We start from the raw sequence: 26,227 nt of genomic DNA on the forward strand, positions 1-26,227 counted from the left end.
ATTCTCTGAATCCGGCACTGTAAGCAACTTTGGGTTGTGTTTTCATAAAGAAGAACAAAGTCAGGTTATATATATATATATATATATATATATATATATATATATATATATATATATATATATATATATATATATATATATATATAAACACCCACACACATATGGCACAACAAATTATTGTTTTGTTTAAAATAGATGCTTGATTTTTATTGGGATCAAATATGTTTAAAAACCAAGCGCATAGCAATGTTGTCTGTTTTTAATAAAAAAATAAAATAGTGCCGTCAATCGATTAATCGCATCCAAAATAAGTTTGTGTTAACATATGTCCAAACTAAAAGTTTGTTTACATAAAATATGTGTGTACTGTCTATAAGTATGTATAGTTGAATACACACATGTACATTTTAAAATATTTGCATGTATACTGTAAATATATATATTTATCATATATAAATATTTAAAAAAATCTTTAATATACATGCATGTGTAGTTACAGTTCATAATAATAATTATACACAGTACAAACTCATATTTTATGTAAACAAACTTTTATTTTAGATGTGTTTAATGGGTTTGATAGCACTATTTTTTCACAATAATCAAAAATCATTACAAATATAAAAATGAATAAATTAAGACACTTAAGGTCACTTAGCTGATGGGAAATTCAGATTAAAGTGTCATTCCTGAAGTGCTGTTTTTGATATGTAGATTTTTTTTGTAAATGTCATCAAAACATGAGTTTTTTAATCAGTCATTGTATAATAATCATACTTATTTCCCCTAGATTTAAACATTTTGATGTTACAGCAGCTGTGTATAATGTATAATGGAATGGATTAGCACTGCTCATTTGAGAGAGATTCAGCTCTACATCTCCATATTTACAGAAGCTCATCTCAGCCTGAACATACACTGATGAGCGCTTCAGACAGGCACGTTTATGGCCTTTTCTCAATCCATCCCTATCATCCATCCGGTCGCATCCCCTGGCCCGTTACAGATGAGCCGGCGGCGCGTCAGTGGCTTTTCTTCCTCTCCCGGCGATGGGCCGATCTCTCTCCTCCCACAGAGTCACGCCATCACAGGCACAAATCTGTTTGGGGTTCTGAAACAAGCCGGCCGATCGTGCAATGATTCCACATGCCAGCCTGAGACCGGAGAGAGAGAGAGCGGACATTAAACACACACACACACACATACACACACACACTATAAAACACAAGCGATATTCTACAGAGTAGGGATGCCACAATACTCAATATAATATTGAACCGTTCGGTACGGCATTCAGGGTTTAATACGCGCTGGTGAATTTTTTTTCTTTTCGGTTTTGCATTTAATTAATTATTTCGATTTCTGTTCGTTTTAAATATTTCTCTCAGTTTATTTCGGCTCTGTTTGAGTGAGCCTGTGAGTCTACGCGCAGATATGAGCAAATATCCAATCATATGCTCTAAATTTAGCGGGTGTTAGCCACGTTTTAAAGCCGTGCCTTCGTGCTTTACATTCGCTGAGCGAGCGCACTAAAGTCTGTCAAACACACATGATACTGGACTAAGTCTTACTGCGCTAATACTGTCAAACACACACAAGGTTAACATATATAAACACAGTCGGTTGTGTCTAAAATGAAAGTAAAACCGTGTGTGTGTATATATGAGATGCGAGCAGGTCTTAAATTTACAGTATTGTTCAAAATAATAGCAGTACAATGTGACTAACCAGAATAATCAAGGTTTTTCGTATATTTTTTATTGCTACGTGGCAAACAAGTTACCAGTAGGTTCAGTAGATTGTCAGAAAACAAACAAGACCCAGCATTCATGATATGCACGCTCTTAAGGCTGTGCAATTGGGCAATTAGTTGAATTAGTTGAAAGGGGTGTGTTAAAAAAAATAGCAGTGTGGCATTCAATCACTGAGGTCATCAATTTTGTGAAGAAACAGGTGTGAATCAGGTGGCCCCTATTTAAGGATGAAGCCAACACTTGTTGAACATGCATTTGAAAGCTGAGGAAAATGGGTCGTTCAAGACATTGTTCAGAAGAACAGCGTACTTTGATTAAAAAGTTGATTAGAGAGGGGAAAACCTATAAAGAGGTGCAAAAAATGATAGGCTGTTCAGCTAAAATGATCTCCAATGCCTTAAAATGAAGAGCAAAACCAGAGAGACGTGGAAGAAAACGGAAGACAACCATCAAAATGGATAGAAGAATAACCAGAATGGCAAAGGCTCAGCCAATGATCACCTCCAGGATGATCAAAGACAGTCTGGAGTTACCTGTAAGTACTGTGACAGTTAAAAGACGTCTGTGTGAAGCTAATCTATTTTCAAGAATCCCCCGCAAAGTCCCTCTGTTAAAAAAAAGGCATGTGCAGAAGAGGTTACAATTTGCCAAAGAACACATCAACTGGCCTAAAGAGAAATCGAGGAACATTTTGTGGACTGATGAGAGTAAAATTGTTCTTTTTGGGTCCAAGGGCCACAGGCAGTTTGTGAGACGACCCCCAAACTCTGAATTCAAGCCACAGTACACAGTGAAGACAGTGAAGCATGGAGGTGCAAGCATCATGATATGGGCATGTTTCTCCTACTATGGTGTTGGGCCTATTTATCGCATACCAGGGATCATGGATCAGTTTGCATATGTTAAAATACTTGAAGAGGTCATGTTGCCCTATGCTGAAGAGGACATGCCCTTGAAACGGTTGTTTCAACAAGACAATGACCCAAAACACACTAGTAAACGGGCAAAGTCTTGGTTCCAAACCAACAAAATTAATGTTATGGAGTGGCCAGCCCAATCTCCAGACCTTAATCCAATTGAGAACTTGTGGGGTGATATCAAAAATGCTGTTTCTGAAGCAAAACCAAGAAATGTGAATGAATTGTGGAATGTTGTTAAAGAATCATGGAGTGGAATAACAGCTGAGAGGTGCCACAAGTTGGTTGACTCCATGCCACACAGATGTCAAGCAGTTTTAAAAAACTGTGGTTAGGGATGGGTATCGTTAAGGTTTTAACGGTATTACTACTCTTACCGATACTGCTTATCGGTCCGGTACTTTAACGGTATTCTTATCGGTACTTTTTGAGATTATATATATATATATATATATATATATATATATATATATATATATATATATATATATATATATATATATATATATACATACATACATACATACATACATACATATACATACATACACATACATACATACATACACATACACATACACATACACATACACATACACACACACACACACACACACACAATTAACAAAAATACACAGCCTACACATGCAGTGCTTTCATTTCAGGAAGAATTCTACTAATCAAATGTAAAATAACACTGTTCATCATAAATAGCCAAATTAATGCTTATTAAAGCTAAAGTTATTCATGCAAGAGCTGTGAGTGATTTTCTCTTTGCATTTGGTTGTTTAATTCGCAGTAATTCGTCATGTTTATTTACACCACTGCCTCTTTAAGACAGATGTGCAGATCTATAGGCGACTGATAATAGGCAGATGGACTATATTTTCTCCCGACTATATCCATAATAACTACGTCCATTTTAGACACAAATTGTTGTGTTTAAGAGACTCTCCAAGCCGGTCATTTTTACACATAGATGTTTGTGTACATTTGATCGTTTAGACACGAGTGTGAAACCGAAAGTGTAATTTGCTCGTCTCGTTGTGGCTGTTTCAGAGCGCGCGCGTCGACTTGGGAACAATCTCTTGCGCACATTTTTGTGCATTTAATCGCTCTTTTTATTATTAAACGCGTCCCACAATTTACTAACAGTGGCTAGACTGTATTTTACAACAATCACTGATCGTGCTGATTCTGTCATTACGTTTGAGTTTGGAGAAATGACAGCGTAGGCTACTGCTGCAAAGGGAATCAAGTTGGGCTAGACATAAATATTATTATTATAATCTTTGGAAGACAAAATCTAAAATAAAAGCAGACTATCACAGATCTAAAGTGTAACCAGGCTATGTTTGAATGTTTGGTTCTGTCCTCGGTTGTCGTTTGCGGAGCGCTCTCTCTCTCTCTCTCTCTCTCTCTCTCTCTCTCTCTCTCTCTCTCTCTCTCTCTCTCTCTCTCTCTCTCTCTCTCTCTCTCTCTCTCTCTCTCTCTCTCTCTCTCTCTCTCTCTCTTGTCGCGTGTATTTTCAAAAGTACCGACAGCAGAACCGATAACGTCAAAGCTTATCGATACAACGGTCTTTCAAAATTCAGCCCCGGGGCCCGTTTAATACCGGTTTTCGGTACCCATCCCTAGTGGTCATACAACTAAATATTAGTTTAGTGATTCACAGGATTGCTAAATCCCAGGAAAAAAAAATGTTTGTACAAAATAGTTTTGAGTTTGTACAGTCAAAGGTAGACACTGCTATTTTTTTGAACACACCCCTTTCAACTAATTGCCCAATTGCACAGCCTTAAGAGCGTGCATATCATGAATGCTGGGTCTTGTTTGTTTTCTGAGAATCTACTGAACCTACTGGTAACTTGTTTGCCACGTAGCAATAAAAAATATACTAAAAACCTTGATTATTCTGGTTAGTCACATTGTACTGCTATTATTTTGAACAAGACTGTACATCAGCGAAGCCTATAGTGAACATAGGGACAGCTCACTCTAAAATTATGTTAATAAAACAACTAAAAACAGAGAAAAATCACTCACTGCTCTCGAATAAAGTAATAATACAGTAGCTTTTAATCAATGTTGTATATTGAAGACTATGTAGTTTTAATTTAAGCCTACATTTATTCATTCAAATTCATACTTAAATGCTGCTGTACATCTCTGAGCTGCCACTGTAAATCTTTATATATATTTATTTTATATTATACAATACACTAGGAATGCCTACAAGGGTTTTTTTCAGTAAGGTTAAGTTTAAGTAAGGGTTTTCAAGTCTTTTAAGTAAAATAAAGAAAGAGTATTACAATAAAAACATTTTCTCCTTAACCTCTTTCTGTTCCTGTCGCCTAAGAATAGAATAGAAAAAAGAAAAAAAGAAAACCGAGGTTAAAAACCGAGGTGTGTATTACACCGTGGACTAACTGTACTGTTGCATCCCTAAATCTCAACTGCTCGATTTCATCGCATAATGTAACTATATTATCACTTGAATCTGCTAAAAGCGTTTGTAAGGCATGATATTATAAGCATAAGTCTCTGAAACAATGTGTGTTGTGAAAAGTGCTGTACACATAACACGGACCTCTCTCCTGAGTTTCCTGTTATTTTGGACAGCGGGTGACTCCCACGGCCCAAATCATCCTCCCCAGAATCCACCACCAGAGATCGACCAATCACATCCCACACCTGTCGAACAGTGAGCAGGAGAAACATGTGACGTCACAGCATTGCAGATCATAAAACGAACACGTGGCGAGTAAATCAAACTAAACTCAAATCGGTGCGTGAATATTTTCAGATGACACAAGAGTTAAAAAAGGAGGTGTGACCATAAAAACGGACGAAGGTTAGTCAGAGTGTGATTAACATCATAACAGAGACTTTAGATAATTACACACGAGAGTGCCAGCACTCCGCCACAGGGCTGATAAACACACACCTGACTGTATTTCAGCTTTATTACCTTTATCTGAGCGTCTTCTAGCCGGAACGAAGCTCTGCCATCAGGGCCTGCTGTGATATTTCCCAGATCGCCCACATGCTGGAGAGCAGACAGAGTTACTCTAGACCCGCTTTACACACTAACACTCATGTTCCTAATCCTATATAAAATAATAATAATAATAAAATAATAATAAATAAATAATAATACAAATCTCTTATTGCTCCTTTAATATATATATATATAATTAGAAACATAAAAAATATTAAATGCCTCTATTATTTATACTTTACAAATATTCATTTGATACTAATATATATTATATATATATATATATATATATATATATATATATATATATATGTATAAATAAATAATTAAAATATAAATATAGTAAAACTAAAAAAATAGAAATAAGAAAATTCTAATAAAAAGAAATAAAAGATTATTATAAACATCATTAATAATACATTTGTTATTAATAAATGTATATAATATTAATTTGTTTATATATATATATAAAATCATTACTAAAACAATTTGCTTATATACATACCAAAATAATACTCAATATAAAATATATTTAAATAAATAAATAGACAAATAAATAAAAATATATTAAAGGGGGGGTGAAATGCTGTTTCATGCATACTGATCTTTTTACACTGTTAAAGACTTGGAATCCCATACTAAACATAGACAAAGTTTCAAAAGTTAAGGTGGACGTTTGATGGGAGTATTTCTTTGTCAAAAATACTACTTCCGGTTAGTCATAAGTTTCGGCAAGTTTTTTGAGATCATGCGTTCCCATTGACGTTAGTGGGGGCGGAATTTCCTTGTATGGGCCTTACGGACAATTCTACCGGAAGCGCGTGAGAGAGAGAGAGAGAGAGAGCGAAAGCAACAGCCTACGCCCATCAAAGCGCTGGCTTGTAGGATGCTAAACAGGTGATATAACCAGTATCGCAAGCCATTTTAACATTTAAACCTTTGTCTGACTATCTATAAATATATTTAAAGATAGTAACAATTGTATTTTGACTAGTGATAATTATAATTCGACTAGTCAAAATGACAATTAGAGATATCTGCAATTATAATTGCACTAGTAAGAAATCTGATTCGAGATATCTCTAAATACATTTCGACTAGTCAAAACTCTATTAAAGATATCTGTAATGAGGTTAGAGATATCTTCAATAGACGCGTCACACATACGCAAAGGTAATTAAAGATATCTCTAATTCAATTTCGACTAGTCACAACTCTATTTTAAGATATCTGAATTGTACCTGCTCCTAGTCAAATCTGCGCTGTTGTGTAGGGTTGTGACGTGAGGAAATTTTCCACCAATAATCGACGAGTGACAACATTTGGATGCATATGATTAAATGTCTCCAGCAGACCCAGTCAAAAACATTTAAGAATGATTTTAAAAAGATTACAGGTTAATACATGTTTAAATAACATTGACCTGATGTAGATACTGATTACATTGATTAGTATATTGCGTTGTGTTTACTCATGTCATAAAGGTAATAATCCACAAGGTGGGAGTGGTGTGTTGTATTATAGCAAAAGATCTGCGATGTGATATTCTGCTGTGTTGAGTGATGAGCGCCAGTGCGTTGAAAAGTTATTTTAAAATTATAACATATATAATGTTGCACCAGAAATAAGGCCAAATGCTTAGCTTTAAATGTGTTCGTTTGGGAATAAAATCTAACACAATTTAATCCACAGCATGCACATCTCAACCTTGTTTATTACTTTAATATATAGCCTAGAATTAGACAACAACCTTCTTGATCTTCTCAACATATTATATGTCACGTTTACACATCATACCTGTCAACTTTTGGGTATCAAAATCCGGGATAGATTGGGGGGGGGGGGGGGGGGGTTAAATCCTCACATACACCCATAATAATAATAATACATTTTATTTGTACCTGTGCTCTTCCTACATGTATAACAACTTATCAGAACTTAAGGGAAATGTATATTTCCCTTAAGTGGGAAATATACAGAAATTGTAGTGTACTGCATAAGTTAAGAATTATATATAGATTAATCCTTCTTAAAGGTACTGAAGTTATTTACTCAAGAAAAGAGCATATTTAGTGAGCAATTACTTCTGTTCTTTATATTGTCATTATAAGTGAATGCTGTCACTTTAAAAGATCTTCCCCTGTCGCACATGAAGTCAGTTACAAAACTTACAAAACGCGTGACTGTCCTCCATCTGCTCCTCTTCAGAAAATTAAATTCGCTGACCCATTGATCAAGGTATTTACACAGGGTTTGGGTTTGCTGGCAGGAGTGCCTTCCATCTCTATCGTTAGTTACGTCCGTCATCCGTCTGTTTTGTTTTTCCCCGCGTTGTCACCATAGACCGTAAAAAAATATGGACGACTCGACATCATCCGTTTCCGCTTGCCATATTTGAAGCTTTCAGGCGGCCTTGCACGGCGCGGACATCTTGGGACCGAGTCTGCGCAGTAGCGATTTCGGGACCGGAGTTGCGCAGTAGAGCGCAGGAAGTAGAGCAGGAAGTACAGCTGCGATATCAAAAGCCCGCCCACACTCTCGCAGATGCAGAACAATTAATTATGTTGGTGTGAAATAAACAGTTATGGAAATGTAGAAATTAAAGCTAAAGCTCTAATCTGCTCCCAAAAATTTCGAAAAAAGTCCGTTAGTGCCTCAGTGACAACTTCACTCAGAGAAGCCGTCAGTCGCAGCTGTCAATCATGACGTCACACCCCCCGTTTTATAGCATCAAATAACTAACTCAAACTAAACTTATTTTTAAAACGAACACCTGAAATGAAATCATCGTGATGACAACTGCCTTCAGTGACATAAACTAACTTTGGGGAACATTTTTTAAAGTGTAATTTTATTATTTAGTTTGCCTCGCGTCCATTAGAAAACACAGAGGGGCGGCTATACTGGGACCGGTCACCGGGGGGCGATCGAGGCGCGAAAGCTTCAGTAAATGAGAGGGAGACTGCAGGCTTGGTTGTCACTCGTCGTCATCTGACCTCACACACTATAACCTCGCGACAACGGCCACCTGTAGGCTACTGCAGATGGCAGTTATCGCGAGGCTAGTTACAGAGCTCAGATTGGAAATGTTTTTTTGTTTTTTTTACTCCGGTATTATTATTTTTTAATAACGCAGGTTAAAATACGGGAGATTTACGGGAAAATACGAATACGGGAGGACGGCGGGAAAGAAGGGTAAAATACGGGACTTTCCCGGCCAAAACGGGATACTTGACAGGTATGTTACACATGTCCCAGCTACGTTTTTATTTTCATACGTTTGATTTCCTTCTATATAAATGAGCTTAAAATGACCAAAGACGCAGGACTTTTATTTTACAATTCTTAAACAAAATGGCAGATGACAACGGTTTCCACGGTAGGATTGGTTAATAAAATGTTTAAGGTGTGGCTTAGCTAAGGCATATTTGCATGCATGTTTAAGATATCTATAAATGAGTTTTGACTAGTCAGAATGTTAATTCCAGATATCTACATTTATATTCTTCCTAGTCACAAAGCTAATTGCAGATATCTCCAAAGAAAGATCTGTCTAGTCAAAAATCAGACAGAGATATCTATAATTAAATTGCAGATATCTTTAAATGAGTTTCGACTAGGAAGAATTCCAATTCAAGATATCTCGTATTAAGTTTTGCCTAGACAAAAATCCAATTCAAGATATCTTCAATTATAATTTGACTAGTAATAAATTATTTGCAGATATCTACAAATGTATTTTAGATATCTTTAAATTTGATGAATTAAAGATATCTTAAATGTGATTATGACTAGTCAAAAACCAGTTAGAGATATCTCTAATTATAATTTTTACTAGTGCAATTGTAATTTGAGATATCTCTAATTAGAATTATGCCTAGTATTAAATCAATTAAAGATATCTTTAATTACAATTTCTACTAGTCAAAACTCATTTGAAGATATCTGGAAATATTTTCCAATGGAAGTCAATGGAAGAATGTGACTAGTCAAAATAGCATTATAGATATCTTGAATGTATATTATGACTAGTCGAATTAACATTGTAGATATCTTCAATCCATATTATGACTAGTCACAATCACATTGTAGATATCTGGAACTGGAATTATGACTAGTCAAAACTGATTTATGACTAGTATGCGAAGGTGTATTTAATGCTAAAACGGCTTGCCATATAACCAGTAGCTACTGACTTACCCACTGATAGGCCGGCGGTCGATCTGTATTAGCACTTTCCTCACGCGACGGGCGAATCACTTTCCTCACGCGGCAGGCGAATCACTTTCCTCACTGAGCGAATCACTTTCCTCACGCGGCGGGCGAATCACTTTCCTCACCGAGCGACTCACTTTCCTCACAGAGCGAATCCCTTTCCTCACAGAGCGACTCACTTTCCTCACGCGGCGGGCGAATCACTTTCCTCACAGAGCGAATCACTTTCCTCACGCGGCGGGCGAATCACTTTCCTCACTGAGCGAATCACTTTCCTCACAGAGCGAATCACTTTGCTCACAGAGCGACTCACTTTCCTCACTGCAGCGCGCTGCTGCACACGTCATTATTTAGCTCCACTCACACGACACGCCCCCACCCGCTCGGCTTTTTTCGGAAAGACTCGGAACAGCGCATCTTTCTTATATAATTATAAAAAAAATAAAGACTTTTCGGAGATATGCAGGATGCAATGCTACTCTATAGGTACTCAAGATTGACATGACACTGACTGAAACTGAGTGTTTCACCCCCCCTTTAATAAACACATTAATTAAATGCATATAATAATATTACTATAGTTTTAGGAAATTTTGGACACTGATTATATGCATATAATATGTCGATTATACACCGGGGCTAGTTGTCATCTTAATTCATTAAAATAAAAACAACAATAAAATTTAGATAAGTTTACAATGTGTTCAATAATCTTTTGTTTGCTGAATATCAATAGAAATCTCTGGGGCCGAGTGTTGATTAGTTTAACCGTTAAAGTAATGCATTAGAAGTATACATCAGGCTTATGACATGAAATCAAAAGAGATCATTGTGTTTTAATGCAGTAAAATAATCCCCAAACAACTGTTAATATTGAACTAAAATAATATAGTTTATTTTAAGTGTATTTATTGTTTTAATCACTGTATAAAGTCATGAATAATGCAAAGTTTCTTGGGGGAATGCAACACTTTGCCCCAGAGCTAAATGTATTATAAATTATATCATAAAAACTACAATTTTCATCACTGCCTCTGTTGGGGTCTGATTGTTCCCTTGGGTTATCTTGACCCAAATTTCTTTTATAAACATTTAAAAACTGAACGTTTTTCCGAGTGTTTCAAGACCCTAGGACTTTTGTCGTACTTGAACCACGAATCCACAAAAAAAGAAAGAAAAAAGACTCGATTCAAGGAGTGGATTCAAGTTGTGGTTGAAATTTTAAAAAGTAACACATCCGTGCCTCCTGGGTCACTTCGACCCCCATAGGAATGAATGGAGTGCGAGGAATGCTTCAGTACACAGAAAAATGTTTAAAATTCAAACTAAAAATGCTAAAACTACCAAAAATGATTTTATAATGTGAATGCAAGAGACACTGACTTCAGGACCCAGCGGAACAGCTCATTTACTCCATAAGTTACGTTTAAGTTTTATTTATTTGTCACATACACAATTATATAGGCATATATAACCAGCAGTGAAATGTGAGTCAGGTCCGCTCCATGGACAGTGCAATTATAAAACAATAAAAAATAAAATACAACACAGCTGAAAATATACATAAATATAGAAATAAAATTAAAAAAATAGAGAGCTGGAAGGCCATCGTGTGCCAAGAGTCATGAAATATGTTATATATATATTTTTTCTACAAGAGGACGGCAGAGACACCAAGGGTTGTGCATGAAATTGAGATATTTTAACTTAACTATAACTTAAGTTGCAAGAATGTGATTTAATAACTATATTTTTATTATTTATTGATAAAATCTGGTAATTTAAAGGTAAATAAATCAAATAAAAGCATTGCTTTAAAAAATAGAAAGAAAATATCATAAATAAAATAAGCTTTCTTTAAAAAGAAAAAATTAGGTCAACTTTTAGGGCTTTGGGTCATTTTGAAGCGTGAGAGAAAGATTTGTTTCAAAGTGAGAGAGAAGGATGAGGATGAAAGGAAGTTGGAAAAGGAAAGGGAAAGTTTGTTTATGCTGTTCTTTCTCTTCAGATAAAACACTTAAAGTAAACCACAGACTCTTCTACCTGCCCTTCTTTATAGCTAGGATTGTGAAACGTAACTCCGTTTGGAGCAATGGTAATCTGTGTATCCCGATCAACGGGATCCAACACGATTTTGCTTTAAAAAAACGGCACAAAAGTACGACGGATTACCCGATCCTGGATAGCAAATCTGATCCAGATGAACCATTTTGAACAACTGACCCCAATACTTAAATGTTTGTGTACATACAGGAGCTGCACTGCGAAAAAAGCTCTTCTTACTTAGTCATTTTGTCTTGTTTCCAGTCTAAATATCCTCAAATCAAGATTCATCAACTAGATGAGTAAAACGACATGAGATATTTTTCCTTGTTTTGTTGAAAATAAAATCAAAATGAAGTGAGTTTTTGCTTAAAACAAGGAAAATGATCTGCCAAAGGGGTGAGAGAAAAAATCTTCTCGTTTCCGTCCCAAACAGAAATAAGATTATTTTTCTCACCCCATTGGCAGATCATTTTCCTTGTTTTAAGCAAAAACTCTCTTCATTTTGATTTTCCCCCAGAAAACAAACAAAAATATCTTATGTCGTTTTACTCATCTAGTCGATGAATCTTGATTTGAGAATTGTTTTATATTTGGACTGGAAACAAGACAAATCTACTAAATAAGAAGAGCATTTTTTTGCAGTGTAGTAACTCAGATGAGTCGAAACGAACTGTACCCTGTCTGAGTCCTGAGGAGCTCCATGCTGCTTCCTGAACGGGTTGAAGTGATCTCCACAGCTGAAGGACAGAGAGCACAAATACAATCAGCATTATCAGGCATATGACTGCCCTCTCAGGGAAAGATTTCAGATAAATAACGACTTCTGTTTGACACACGATCTCACACTGCAAGAAATGCTTTTCTTACTTAGTATTTTTGTCTTGTTTCCAGCCCAGACATCTAAACATTCTTACAGCAAGAAGTATTTACTAGACAAGCAGAAGTAATTGTCTTGTTTTGGGAAAAAATAACTCAAAATGATGAGAGTTTTTGCTTAAAATAAGATAAATAATCTGCCAATGGGGTGAGAAAATAATCTTAATTCAAACAGAAAACAACATTATTTTTCTCACCCCATTGGCAGATTATTTAGCTTATTTTAAAGGGGGGGGGGGGGGGGTGAAATGCTGTTTCATGCATACTGAGCTCTTTACACTGTTAAAGACTTGGATTCCCATCCTAAACATAGACAAAGTTTCAAAAACTAATGTTGGACGTTTGATGGAGTATTTCTGTGTCAAAAATACTCCTTCCGGTTTCTCACAAGTTTGGGAGAGTTTTTTTTCGAGTATGGCTCGGCTTGACGTTAATAGAGCGGAAGGTCCTGTATGGGCCGTACGGGCTCTTCTCCCGGTAGGGTGCGCGCGCGTGACTAGAGCGAGAGAGGAAATGCATGCCCATAAACACTCTCTCAGGTGCAGATCCAGTCGTCCGTGAACACTTATGACGCGCCGCGCTCCACTTTATTCCTATGGGTGACGTCGAGCGACTTCAACGCTTCAGCACAGCATTCTGGGAAGGCAGCGCTGCATTTGAACCGATTTGAACGCAGAAATGACGGGAAGCTTCAAGGCATCGCTTCAGTCGCGTCGCAAAGTGGATCTCCACGGTCACTGCTGTCAGGACTTCACCAAATCATACCAAAGAAGTGTGTTTTTGACGGAGCGGTCCCAGCGATAAAGGTTCGGTCCTGCTTTGGAAGCAGCCGGTGAGTAAAACTGCTTCAAATGTCTGTGCTATTGGCTATCGTCGCGTGAGTAAACATCAGTAAACGACACGATCGCGTGCTTCATCATTCAAATGCGCTAACGGACTCTATTGCTGTTCTATGTATAACGTTACACTAGTCTGACGTGCAAAACCGTTTTGCTTGCTACTGCTAAAGTTTAGTTGCATACAATAGTCCATAAACCGAATCATGTCCTCATAAACTGTGAGTAAACACACAAATGTTGACAGGCCACTAAATACAGTCCATACCACAGAGACGGACGTCCTGCTGTTTCTCCTGTTCAATTTATTTTAGCCTCCGGATCTGATTGTGGATCATTATCTGTATTAGCTGAGATAGCGATGGGTTTCTCCACGCTTGAGGACGCTCGGTTTTTTCCAGAAAGACTCGGTACAGCCCATATTTCCTTTATAAATATAATAAAACTAAAGACTTTTCGGAGATATGAAGGATGCAATACTACTCTATAGGTACTCAAGATTGACATGAGATTGACTGAAACTGAGTGTTTCCCCCCCCTTTAAGCAAAAACTCTCATCATTTTGAGTTATTTTTCCCAAAACAAGACAATACTCTTTTACTTGTCTAGTAAATGTTTCTTAAAGGAAGAATTGTAAGATATTTAGACTAGAAACAAGACAAAAATACTAAGAAAAGCATTTTTTGCAGTGCAGACTGGACGGGTTTCATGCTCTTGAACCCATTATAATAAACCGTGATCTAAAGGTGAAAGGTCAAGAGTCGTGATACCCCGACTTTGCTGCCTTTGGCTTGCTCTATTGGGGACACTAAAATAAGTTATTCAACTAAATATCCAAATAAAATTATTTAATTAGGTCTTAATTAATTGTTTTTAACTATAATACTGATCTGTCAACATTGTCGCTCTATGATAAATTAAAATAATCTAATAACATCACTGTTTTCTCCAGAACGACTGTACACCCGAATCAAATGTTGTTGCAGTATTGTCCTGTCTAACACTGTGAAGCTGCTTTGAAACAATCGTCATTGTAAAAGCGCGATATAAATAAAGTTGCCTTGACTTGACCTCATGCAGGCCGTGTGATCTAAAGGTGAAAGGTTAAGGGTCGTGATACCTCATGCAGTCCCGTGTGAGATCTCCCAGCTCATGCACATGCAGGCCGTGTGCTCCAGGGTTCAGCCCGTCGATCGTCCCGTCAATCAAACAGCGGTCCTGCGACAGCTGCAGGAATCGGACCACGCCCTGCACTAGCCCCGCCCCACTGACCATCGCCACGGCAGCGCCCAGGTCTGATGACCAACACCACACACACATAAGAGGCATTAGGCTCGCGTCACGCTGTTCGCGTTGTGCTTTCAGACTGACAGCGTTTCAGGCCGCACCTGATTCTGAGCTGCCCATTCCTTTGAGCACCGCCCGTCGGCCTGTGCTTTCAATCAGACTCTGGACCTGCAGAGACGTGAGCGCTGTTTCAACCAGAACCTCCTCCTTAGCCAGGTTTATGTGCACCGACTGCACTCCTAAACACACACACACACACACACATATATATATATGAATGAGTTAATATCTCATGACACAGAAAAGTGTTCAATGTTGCGCTTGACTCACCCGGCTCTTTCTCCAAGACGCCCTTCACTGCATTAACACAGCTGTCACATGACATCTGCACCGCGAACTCCAGCTGTGCAAACAACATGGAAATGTTTAGGGCTGTTTCGAATGCCATTTTTTGAGCTTCGAAGCTTAGGTGGCAATCAATATCGAATATTCGAAGCTTCGGTGGGTGGGGCTAAATATATAATAATAGTGTCGGTTTGCATTTGTATCATCTTTCACGACTTCACGTTTCACTCTTCGGCATCGTAAATGTTTTCCGGCAGACCCAGTGGAGTGCAGTGTTGCATTTGGTGCAATATGATCAGGTGGCACACATTCTTTAAATATTAATAAACATTTAATAATCTTTTAAATAGAACAGTTTCTGGTACGCATTACACAGGCAGGTTTATGCTCTGAAAACGGACAGTGCACAAGTGATACAAAACACAGTGTAGTGTAGTCTGGCTCCATTATCTTCATTAATTCAACTACATTAACGGGCCTTATATCCATAGCGACAAACTCTACTATGGCATCTGGTATCTCTCTCTTTCTTTTCTCTGTTAACGGTTTTCGGAATTCCAGGATCTGCTGTGAAGGTTTGGGTTTTGTTGAGCATGTTGATGGCTGCGATACCTGTGGATGTACCTATAAACAAATTATTATTAGCCTGTGCTGCTGTATGTTTTTAAATAGTGTCGTATTTGCAATTAGCCTATTTATCATAGCAAAAAAAGAGCATAAAAGCATTTTTTTTTTTTTTTTTTGCTGCGTGCTACTTACAGAACTCAGGTGATTTTTCAAACTTGTGGTGCTGTTGTGGTAGGCCAGTTTCAAATCGCATATTTGACACACTACCTTTGTCTTGTCATCCTCACTTAATTTAAAGTGCTCCCAAACAGCTGAGGTCTTGGGCATTTTGTACCTATTAAGTATGAGATTAAATAAATCACTACGTTCGCCAATGGGTGGTTCAAGCATGAGTGAGAATGAGTCCGCGACGGAAGTACGTGTAAAAAAAAAAAGAAGAATATTCGAATCTCAAAACTGAAAATCGAATGCCACCTCACCAAACGAATATTCGATTATTCTAGTACAGCCCTACAAATGTTTTATATGAATGATTAAGAAAAAGTGCATATTTAAATATATTATTAGATACCGTATTTTGTACCATTTTAATCACCCTTTTCCAGTTCACCTAAATCTGTGACGAATCATTTTTTCAAAATACAAATATTCAATGTAGCACATATAATATATATATAGATCAGGCATAACATTATGACCACTGACAGGTGAAGTGAATAACTCTGATGATCTCTTCATCACGGCTCCTGTTAGTGAGTGGGATATATTAGGCAGCAAGTGAACATTTTGTCCTTAAAGTTGATGTGTTAGAAGCAGGAGGAATGGGCAAGCGTAAGGATTTGAGCGAGTTTGACAAGGGCCAGATTGTGACGGCTAGACGACTGGGTCAGAGCATCTCCAAAACTGCAGCTCTTGTGGGCTGTTCCCGGTCTGCAGTGGTCAGTATCTATCAAAAGTGCTCCAAGAGGAACAGAGGAGAACCGGCCACAGGGTCATGGGCGGCCAAGGCTCATTGATGCACGTGGGGAGCGAAGGCTGGCCCGTGTGGTCCGATCAAACAGACGAGCGACTGGAGCTCAAACTGCTCCAGAAGTTAATGCTGCTTCTGATAGAAAGGTGTCAGAATACACAGAGCAGCTCAGTTTGTTGTGTATGGGACCAGTTAGGTTGCCCATGCTGACCCCTGACCCCGCCGAAAGCACCAACAGTGGTACGTGAGCATCAGAACTGGACCACGGAGCAATGGAAGAAGGTGGCCTGGTCTGATGAATCACGTTTTCTTTTACATCATGTGGATGTCCAGGTCTGTGGCTTACCTGGGGAACACATGGCCCCAGGATGCACTATGGGAAGAAGGCGAGCCGGCGGAGGCAGTGTGACGCTTTGGGCAATGCTCTGCTGGGAAACCTTGGGTCCTCCATCCACTTTGACACGCTCCACCTACCTAAGCATTGCTGAGACCACGTTCAGCCTTTGATGGAAACGGTATTCTGGTGGCTGTGGCTCTTCCAGCAGATAATGCTCCTGACACACAGCACAAATGCTTCAGGAATGGTTTGAGGAGCACAACGACGAGTTTGAGGCGTTGACTTGGCCTCCAAATTCCCCAGATCTCAATCCAATCGAGCATCTGTGGGATGTGCTGAACAAACAAGTCTGATCCATGGAGGCCCCACCTCGAAAATTATAGGACTTAAAGGATTTGCTGCTAACATCTTGGAGCCAGAGACACCTTCAGAGCACACCTTCAGGGGTCTAGTCAAGTCCACGCCTATACCAGTTAGGGCTGTTCTGACAGCAAAAGGGGACTAACACAACATTAGGTCATAATGTTATGTCTGATCAGCATATATACACACGTTAAATAGCTCATTTGATATAAAATGACCTCAATACTGTACTATATATATTATTGAGCTGATGATAAACAGCATGCATAACAGTTTAGATGAGTTTGTATGACGTTTAGCCTGTCACACTGCAAAACACTGTCATGTCAGACATTAAAAATCATAATTATGTCCAAACAAAATCATAATATTCAATCTATGCCATTTTCATAAGTCGAAAAAAATAAATAATAAAGTATACAAGACTGCAACAGCATGCAAAAATGAAGAGGTAAATAACTGTGATAACACGTTATGGAAATTGATCGGTAAAATCAACAATATTAACGTAAATTTGACTTGAACGAACGACGTTATTAGACAGCTGACCTACTAATATTCTTACTTCACAAAAAAAATGTTTTAACACAAACTCGTATTTAATAAATGTAATCAAGGCAATAACTATTTGTGATAACAGAATTTATTTTCAAATATTTAAACTTCACCTTCGCTGTTGTGTTTGTGTCCATCTCGCACGCTGACAATGACGTAGGCGGAAGTTCCGCGATAAAACATAATAGAATAAAAGTCCCAGTAAGGTAAGGAACAAGAAAATGTTAATAATAAAATAAGAGTCCTATGTGGGAGAGGCACTGATACTTGTGAATTAGCTTTGATTAAATAAACATTAAATCGAATAAAATAAAATAACAACAAACTAACCAAACCTTTTGGCAGTCTTGTAATTATTTTTGTTATGATGATGAATAGTCAGAAATGTTTTAATTTATTGTAATTTAGCCTAGTTATGATTTTCAGGGTGTGTCGTGTGCATTTCATCAACATGATAACACTGCAAAAATGCTTTTCTTACTTAATACTTAGTATTTTTGTCTTAGTCCAAACATCAAAAAATTCTTAAAACAAGAAGCATTTACTAGACAAGCTAAAGTAATTGTCTTGTTTTGGGGGAAAATAACTCAAAATTAAGAGAGTTTTCGCTTAAAATAAGATAAATAATCTTCCAATGAGGTGAGTAAAATAATCGTGTTTTCTTCAAAAGGCAAAAAAATCCAGGGTGTTCAGTACAATGTTTAAAGTTGCTCTTGTAGGAAAAAGAAGGCTGTTTTTGGGCCGCTGCGTGTGGGTTGTTTTTCACCCCCATGTCTTTTAAATTTTCTACTAATTTAAAGGCTTTTTAATAATTTAAAGACGAGTGCCTTGGATTTGCATCTTTGTTCTACATTAATCTTGTTTTCAATTTGAATTAAGATTAATTTGCTTACGCCATTGGCAGATCATTTTGCTTATTTTAAGCAAAAACTCTGTTAATGTTGAGTTATTTTTTCCCAAAACAAGACAATTATTTTTGCTGGTCTAGTAAATATTTCTTAATGTAAGAATTTTTTGATATTTTGACTAGAAACAAGACAAAAATACTAAGTAAGAAAACCATTTTTTCAGTGTACTTACAGTATATGAGATTTAAAAACAAAAACAAGCCTTAACGTTTCTTATTTTATTCAAACACAAACATTAAATCACACCAAAATAATTGGATATACATCACAGCAGATTCACAGAGTCGCTCATATAATACAATAATTACAGTTATATTAATGTAAAATCTATACGGCTGTTTTCTGCACTTCATTTGCTACTTCTGCTAAATGTTCTGGGAAAGTGAGGCCTTTCTCCAGAGCGTAGGCTCTCCATCGCTCATCATCCGCCTCGTGAGTGAGGTACCGATCCCCCATCCGCAGCTCGAACTCACGCAGGTCGCACCACATCTGGAAGTTCTGCAGCACCACAAATACAGACACCTTATGCATAAATCTGGACATCCGGTCAGGGCACTCAAACGACTCGGCAAACGTAATCACGGTTGTTTTAGTAAATGAAACATGCCAGTAAAATATAGCCTATGTTGGATTTGGTGGGAGGAAGTCAACTGACCTGAAACCAGGGATGACCCATGGCTTTGCCAACACTGAACCTGCGTCTCACAACCACCTGCAGCAGGTTATTGATCAGATTCACCGCTGAGAGAGAGAGAGGGGGAGAGAGAGAGAGAGAGAGACTTTTAAACACACCTTTAATTATATTTACACTATAAAAAATATCTATTTGTCATAAGTCCATTGGTAGATGCACACATATAGTCATGACAAAGTGTTAAAATAGAAATTACAAATCTCATTTAAACAAGGTTTTTTTTTTTTTTACAAAGTCACGAAAGAAACCTCATAAATGTAATACCAGCTCATTTTCATAATCTACTGAGCACAAAACATTCAAAGACCAAATTTCAATAAATCTGTCCCCATTATTCATTAGTTTAAAATCTGCAAACTCTGCCTTGATTCTGGTTGCTATAAGAGCCTTTAACACCACCTCAGGATCAACTTTCTTTTCCATGTTAACCAGATTGCCATCTTTGCTCCTCCAATCACAAAATTAATTAACAAGATCTTTTTTCTGTCTGATGCAACATATTTTGGCCGCTTGTGATCAACACTTGTGATCCTCGGCAGTCAAAACAGACTGAAGACAATAAGCGTGACTATTTGTTGAAAATGGATGCAATAATACAGTTAGTCCATGGTTCAATACACACCTCGGTTTTTAACCACGGTTTTCGGTTTGTTTGTTTTTCTATTCTATTCTTAGGCGACAGGAACAGAAAAAGGTTAAGGAGAAAATGTTTTTATTGTAATACTCTTTCTTTATTTTACTTAAAAGACTTGAAAACCCTTACGTTAACTTAACCTTACTGAAAAAAACCCTTGTAGGCATTCCTAGTGTATTGTATAATATAAAATAAATATATATAAAGATTTACAGTGGCAGCTCAGAGATGTACAGTAGCATTTAAGTTTGAATTTGAATGAATAAATGTAGGCTAAAATTAAAACTACATAGTCTTCAATATGCAACATTGATTAAAAGCTACTGTATTATTACTTTATTCAAGAGCAGTGAGTGATTTTCTCTTTTCTTTGTCTATTTTAATACCTCTAATACCGCTATAATTTTAGAGGTGAACTGTCCCTTTAAGAACAAGAGTTCACAATCACTAGTCTGCGCTGCTAAGACCTGCTCGCATCTCATACAGACACCAAACAAAACACCAGCGCGTATTAAACTGTGAATGCCGTACCGAACGGTTCAATATTATATTGAGTATTGTGGCATCCCTAATATATATATATATTTTTTTCTTTTTTTCTTTTTATTAGATATGGAAAAAATGTATGTGTTAAAATTCTGTCATTTGATTCACCCTCATGTTGAATCAAATATAAAAAAAAATCTTTTGATGCTTAAAGGAGCACTATGCAACTTTCCGTCCACTGGAGGGCGCCTATTCTAAACAAAGGCGTAGTTTGGTGATGCCAAGTGTGAGCGCAGCATCCTGGGACATGTGGTCTTCACCTCACAGCCGGTGGGAAATAGGACTCGGGCAGAAATCATGTTGATGGATGCGGTTATTAACGTTACTGTAGTGAAGCAGAGCAGGAGCGAGTGTTGAGGAGCTGAGCACGGCCGCTGGAGCGATTGTTACACACACACACACACACACGGCTCGCGAGCAGCGGGACTTTTATTATGACGGGACGGGACACAGTCGCCTAGCGCGCGCACTTCCGCTCTTCCGGTTATGATTATAAGGTAAAGCAGCTCTGTTTATCATATTAGATACATTTAAGTGTGTTTAAAATGATGTTCTGACGTTCCTCTGTGTGTTCGCTCGGCGCTGCTGTGACATGTTCACACTGCTAAGAGTAAAGCGCTTCTGCAGAATAAAACCGAGGGTAACGCAGATATGACGCGATTGACAGGCGACTCCTCAAACGCTATGCTGACACGTCCCGCTCCTGAGTTAAAATAGCAATTTTCTCACAATTTACAAATAGTTGGAAACATTTGGGATATTGTAAGAACTCAACTGAACAAAATATATAACACTGGCCTAGAGGTTTTTGGATATTTACTGCAAAAATACTACATAGTGCACCTTTAAACACAAAAAATGACTTTGAATGATCAATGTGCGACAAACTTGTAATTAATTCAATTATTTAATTAGCACATTGTGCAATTATATATGTGTGTGTATACAGTATATGTGTGTGTGGTGTGCATACACACACACACTATACAGAGTATTTACCAACTTGTGTTAGATGTGATAAATCTCGAATCGATTTGACAGCGCACATTTTAAAATACATGAGAGTAAACGACAGAATTTTTGGAGTACCGTCCCCTTTAGTCCCCGTTAAACCCTCAGGGTGGCATCGTTCTCACCCTCCAGCGAGATGAGGGACCACGGCTGCCGCGGGTACATGAAGGAGGCGTTGGTGATCTGCTGATTAATGTCCTCGTCCTCGTTGAAGGGGAACGTCCCGCTCAGACTGACGTATAAGATCACCCCCACGGCCCACATGTCCAGAGAGCGATTGTACCCGTGGCTCCGGATGACCTCGGGGGCCAGATACGCAGGGGTCCCGACCACGGAGCGCCGAAACGACTTCTCTCCGATGATACGAGCGAAACCAAAGTCACACAGTTTGACCTGAAACAGAGAACACCGTCACATCTGGCATTTGTGGATAGCAAATGACTACATTTACACATTTAGCAGACGCTTAAAGGGATAGTTCACCCAAAAGCGAAAAAAACTCTCTTGCCAAAATTTGACCTTTCCGTCTTGATTAAATGATAAATATTTTTTTCTGTGAAAATTATTTATTTCAGTGCATTAAACATCATTTGGGAGGGTTTTAGCTTTTCATATGAGCTATTTCTAACACAAATTAATTAATTAATTAAAAGTCAGGTTAATATCAGGTATTTCTAGAAAATAGATAAGCGACAAGACTTTTGTCAGGGACTGTCTGTATTCATTACACACACTAGACTAGAACTAGACTGAGAGAGCATTTAAAGGCCTTTGCAGGTGTTTTGAGCCAATTAGCTGACTATACAGAGATACTGAATTTGGGATTTTCATTAGTTGTCCGTTATAATCAGCAAAATTAAAAGAAATAAACATTTGAAATATATCAGTCTGTGTGTAATGACTTAATATAATATACAAGTTTCACTTTTTTTAACTCTTTCCCCGCCAGCGTTTTAAAAAAAATTTGCCAGCCACCGCCAGGGTTTTTGACAATTTTCACCAAAATTTAATAGCCCATAGAATATTTTGTTAAATGAATATCTGAGCATGCAATATATCAAAATAAAGATCTGACCCTCTTCTTTTAAACAAAAAAAATCGTTTTATTCTAGCTTCATGCATTCCTTTTTTATCAACACTTGAATATGGGTAGGTTTCATAAAAAAAGCAACATTTTGAACAAAAAGCTGAGAAAATCAAATTTTTGTGAAAGACTGTTTCCAGATCAGATTCAGAGCGATGATCAAACACAGATGGAGTAGATCGAGTCCATCAACACCCCTAATGCTTACACAGTCCTGTAGCTCATCCTGGGTCCACATTTCATTCAGGAACATTAGGCAGTTTTGATTCATATGCTGTTTAATGAGGATGATCACGTTATTTTTAATATGCATATGATTACATGCGATCGCTCGTTTCACTGCGTCTTACTCGCGTGTGTTTTGATCAGGAGATTCAGTACTCTCATTCAGAAGATGCGCAATAGCGCCCCCTAGCGCCCGATAGTGAAAACACGGAAACCCGGAAAATTCTGTTATTGGCCTGGAAGCGTTTTCTCACAAATAACGGAAATTTCCGTGTTTGGCGGGGAAAGAGTTAAAAATGGAATTAGTGAAATAAATCAACTTTTTGATGTTATTCTAATTATATGACAGCACTTGTGTGTGTATCTATGATCGCGCCGGTATTTTGACCGACGGAAGTAATGGCGTTGGGAACACTAGATGAGATTCGCCTGATATGAGGTAAAAAATAAGGCCCCACTTTATATCAGGTGGCCTTAAGTACTATGTACTTACATCAAAAAAATAAGTAGGCTACATGTAAAGCAATATAGGAATATGGGACACATGCAATTCTAGACTTTACTCCAGCTGTCAAACTAACTGAAAATCTCATGAAAGTGTCAGACCTGAGGAAATGGTTCAGGTGACGCCAGCAGCACGTTTTCTGGTTTGAGGTCACAGTGAGCGATGTGCCTCAGGTGCAGGTACCTCAGAGCCTCCAGAACCTGCCAAACACACATCAACAGGGCCGCAGTTACACCAGCCACATCAAAACAAGGGTTCACACTCTTAAAAATAACGCTTCCAGAAGGGGTTTACACAGCAACGCCACACAACCACCATTTTGGGCTCTTCAAAGAACCTTTCAGCGAGCAGTTCTAAAAAGAAAGTGTGGGAAGAACATTCCAAAAATCGAAAGAACCTTTAGTGGAATGGACAGATTCCACGGATGTTAAAGATTCTAAATGGAACCATTGATGCCAGTAAAGAACCTTTGTTTTTAACCCTTGTGATGCCTTTAAAAAGCACCATTTTAAATCGCGGGTCAGTTTGGACCCGATGGAACATAAGCTTATAAAACGTCATAACTTCATATTTTTGAACTAAAACCATATTGCATCTGATCAGTAACTTCTCATTAATGAGCGAATGAGTTTACAATTAATAATTTAAACAATTAAAGTTTTGAACATTACCATGTTTACTTAATTTCACCCTTTTTGCAATATTTTTTTTTGTTGCAAAATTCTTGAAATTGAAAATTTTACAAGAAGAGCAAATATTTATGAGAAATTGTCTTTTAATACATCATTATATTAAATTTATTAGAACATATGGTATGAGAATTACACGTATGAACTCCATTGATTCAGCGGATTTAATTAAATTAATTTACTACATGACTACACACAAAACATGTAACAATTTATCTTAAACGGTTATATATAAAAACATAAATGATGTGTATTTCGACAGTCTTAACACGTATCCCACGTTTATTTTAAAAACTAAGGATTTTTAAGATTTTTTTTAATGTACCTCTTCCAGGTCAAAACGAACCCGAATGCAACGTGAGGGTTAAGAGTGTATGAAGAAGGTCTATAGGACGTTTATTAATGTGCAATTCATCCAAAACATTGCTTTCAAACACTGATAATAATCATAAATGTTTCTTGCTCATCAAATTTTCCTATTAGAGTGATTTCTGAAGGATCAGTGACACTGACGACTGGAGTAATGATGATAAATTCAGCTTTGATCACAGGAATAAATCACACTTCACATAGAAGACAGTTATGTTAAACTGCAATATATTTATGAATATTACCGTATTTTACTGTATCAAATAAACGCAGCCCTGGTGAGCAGAAGAGAGTAAATTAACCGTCTCAAATATTAGCTGTTAAGGTTATAAAAGCGTGAAAGCTGAAGGTGTTCTCCCCATCGGTTCCCCTCCCCAAACTGGGCTGGAGTGAGAGGAGCGTTCGGTGTTTGGGCGCCTCAGTACCTGCGTGACGAGGAAGCGTGTGGTGCGCTCGGTGTTTGGGCGCCTCAGTACCTGCGTGACGAGGAAGCGTGTGGTGCGCTCGGTGTTTGAGCGCCTCAGTACCTGCGTGACGAGGAAGCGTGTGGTGCGCTCGGTGTTTGGGTGCCTCAGTACCTGCGTGACGAGGAAGCGTGTGGTGCGCTCGGTGTTTGGGCGCCTCAGTACCTGCGTGACGAGGAAGCGTGAGGTGCGCTCGGTGTTTGGGCACCTCAGTACCTGCGTGACGAGGAAGCGTGTGGTGCGCTCGGTGTTTGGGCGCCTCAGTACCTGCGTGACGAGGAAGCGTGTGGTGCGCTCGGTGTTTGGGCGCCTCAGTACCTGCGTGACGAGGAAGCGTGAGGTGCGCTCGGTGTTTGGGTGCCTCAGTACCTGCGTGACGAGGAAGCGTGTGGTGCGCTCGGTGTTTGGGCGCCTCAGTACCTGCGTGACGAGGAAGCGTGTGGTGCGCTCGGTGTTTGGGCGCCTCAGTACCTGCGTGACGAGGAAGCGTGTGGTGCGCTCGGTGTTTGGGTGCCTCAGTACCTGCGTGACGAGGAAGCGTGTGGTGCGCTCGGTGTTTGGGCGCCTCAGTACCTGCGTGACGAGGAAGCGTGAGGTGCGCTCGGTGTTTGGGTGCCTCAGTACCTGCGTGACGAGGAAGCGTGTGGTGCGCTCGGTGTTTGGGCGCCTCAGTACCTGCGTGACGAGGAAGCGTGTGGTGCGCTCGGTGTTTGGGCGCCTCAGTACCTGCGTGACGAGGAAGCGTGTGGTGCGCTCGGTGTTTGGGCGCCTCAGTACCTGCGTGACGAGGAAGCGTGTGGTGCGCTCGGTGTTTGGGTGCCTCAGTACCTGCGTGACGAGGAAGCGTGTGGTGCGCTCGGTGTTTGGGCACCTCAGTACCTGCGTGACGAGGAAGCGTGTGGTGCGCTCGGTGTTTGGGCGCCTCAGTACCTGCGTGACGAGGAAGCGTGTGGTGCGCTCGGTGTTTGGGCACCTCAGTACCTGCGTGACGAGGAAGCGTGTGGTGCGCTCGGTGCTTGGGCGCCTCAG

At 38.7% G+C, this 26,227-nt stretch overlaps 2 protein-coding genes across 3 annotated transcripts in view; both read right to left on the reverse strand.

The window, feature by feature from the left end:
• Positions 1-221: 221 nt before the first annotated feature.
• LOC137079379 (copper chaperone for superoxide dismutase-like) lies at positions 222-18,261 on the reverse strand. The gene is made up of 8 exons (XM_067447346.1): positions 18,183-18,261; positions 15,263-15,335; positions 15,034-15,171; positions 14,766-14,940; positions 12,610-12,670; positions 5,643-5,720; positions 5,262-5,365; positions 222-1,154 (listed from the first exon to the last, which is right to left on the reverse strand). Exons 1-8 carry the CDS (start codon positions 18,204-18,206, stop codon positions 1,001-1,003), a joined length of 807 nt encoding a protein of 268 aa, XP_067303447.1. The 5' UTR covers positions 18,207-18,261; the 3' UTR covers positions 222-1,000.
• A 919-nt stretch (positions 18,262-19,180) lies between these two features.
• The window catches only part of LOC137079386 (serine/threonine-protein kinase D3-like), a 33,535-nt gene continuing 26,488 nt past the window's right edge, over positions 19,181-26,227 (reverse strand). For both annotated transcript variants that reach the window (XM_067447351.1, XM_067447358.1), the window contains 4 exons: positions 23,778-23,876; positions 21,988-22,255; positions 19,633-19,718; positions 19,181-19,475 (listed from right to left, as the gene is read on the reverse strand). In XM_067447351.1, coding sequence (XP_067303452.1) covers positions 19,305-19,475; positions 19,633-19,718; positions 21,988-22,255; positions 23,778-23,876 — 624 coding nt within the window. In that variant the 3' untranslated portion in view covers positions 19,181-19,304. The remainder of the gene's footprint in view (positions 19,476-19,632; positions 19,719-21,987; positions 22,256-23,777; positions 23,877-26,227) is intronic.

Source organism: Pseudorasbora parva, chromosome 1, assembly GCF_024679245.1.
Source record: "Pseudorasbora parva isolate DD20220531a chromosome 1, ASM2467924v1, whole genome shotgun sequence".
In the NCBI taxonomy this organism is placed as follows: Eukaryota; Metazoa; Chordata; class Actinopteri; order Cypriniformes; family Gobionidae; genus Pseudorasbora; species Pseudorasbora parva.

What these genes read in the sequence shown, in the direction of transcription:
- LOC137079379 (XM_067447346.1), bottom strand. Translation starts at nt 18,206, where the DNA reads ATGGACACAAACACAACAGCGAAG. An exon ending in AATGGGCAGCTCAGAATCAG is followed by an intron (nt 14,941 to 15,033) that starts GTGCGGCCTGAA and finishes GTTGGTCATCAG; the next exon opens with ACCTGGGCGCTGCCGTGGCG. An exon ending in CTCACACGGGACTGCATGAG is followed by an intron (nt 12,671 to 14,765) that starts GTATCACGACCC and finishes TCTGTCCTTCAG; the next exon opens with CTGTGGAGATCACTTCAACC.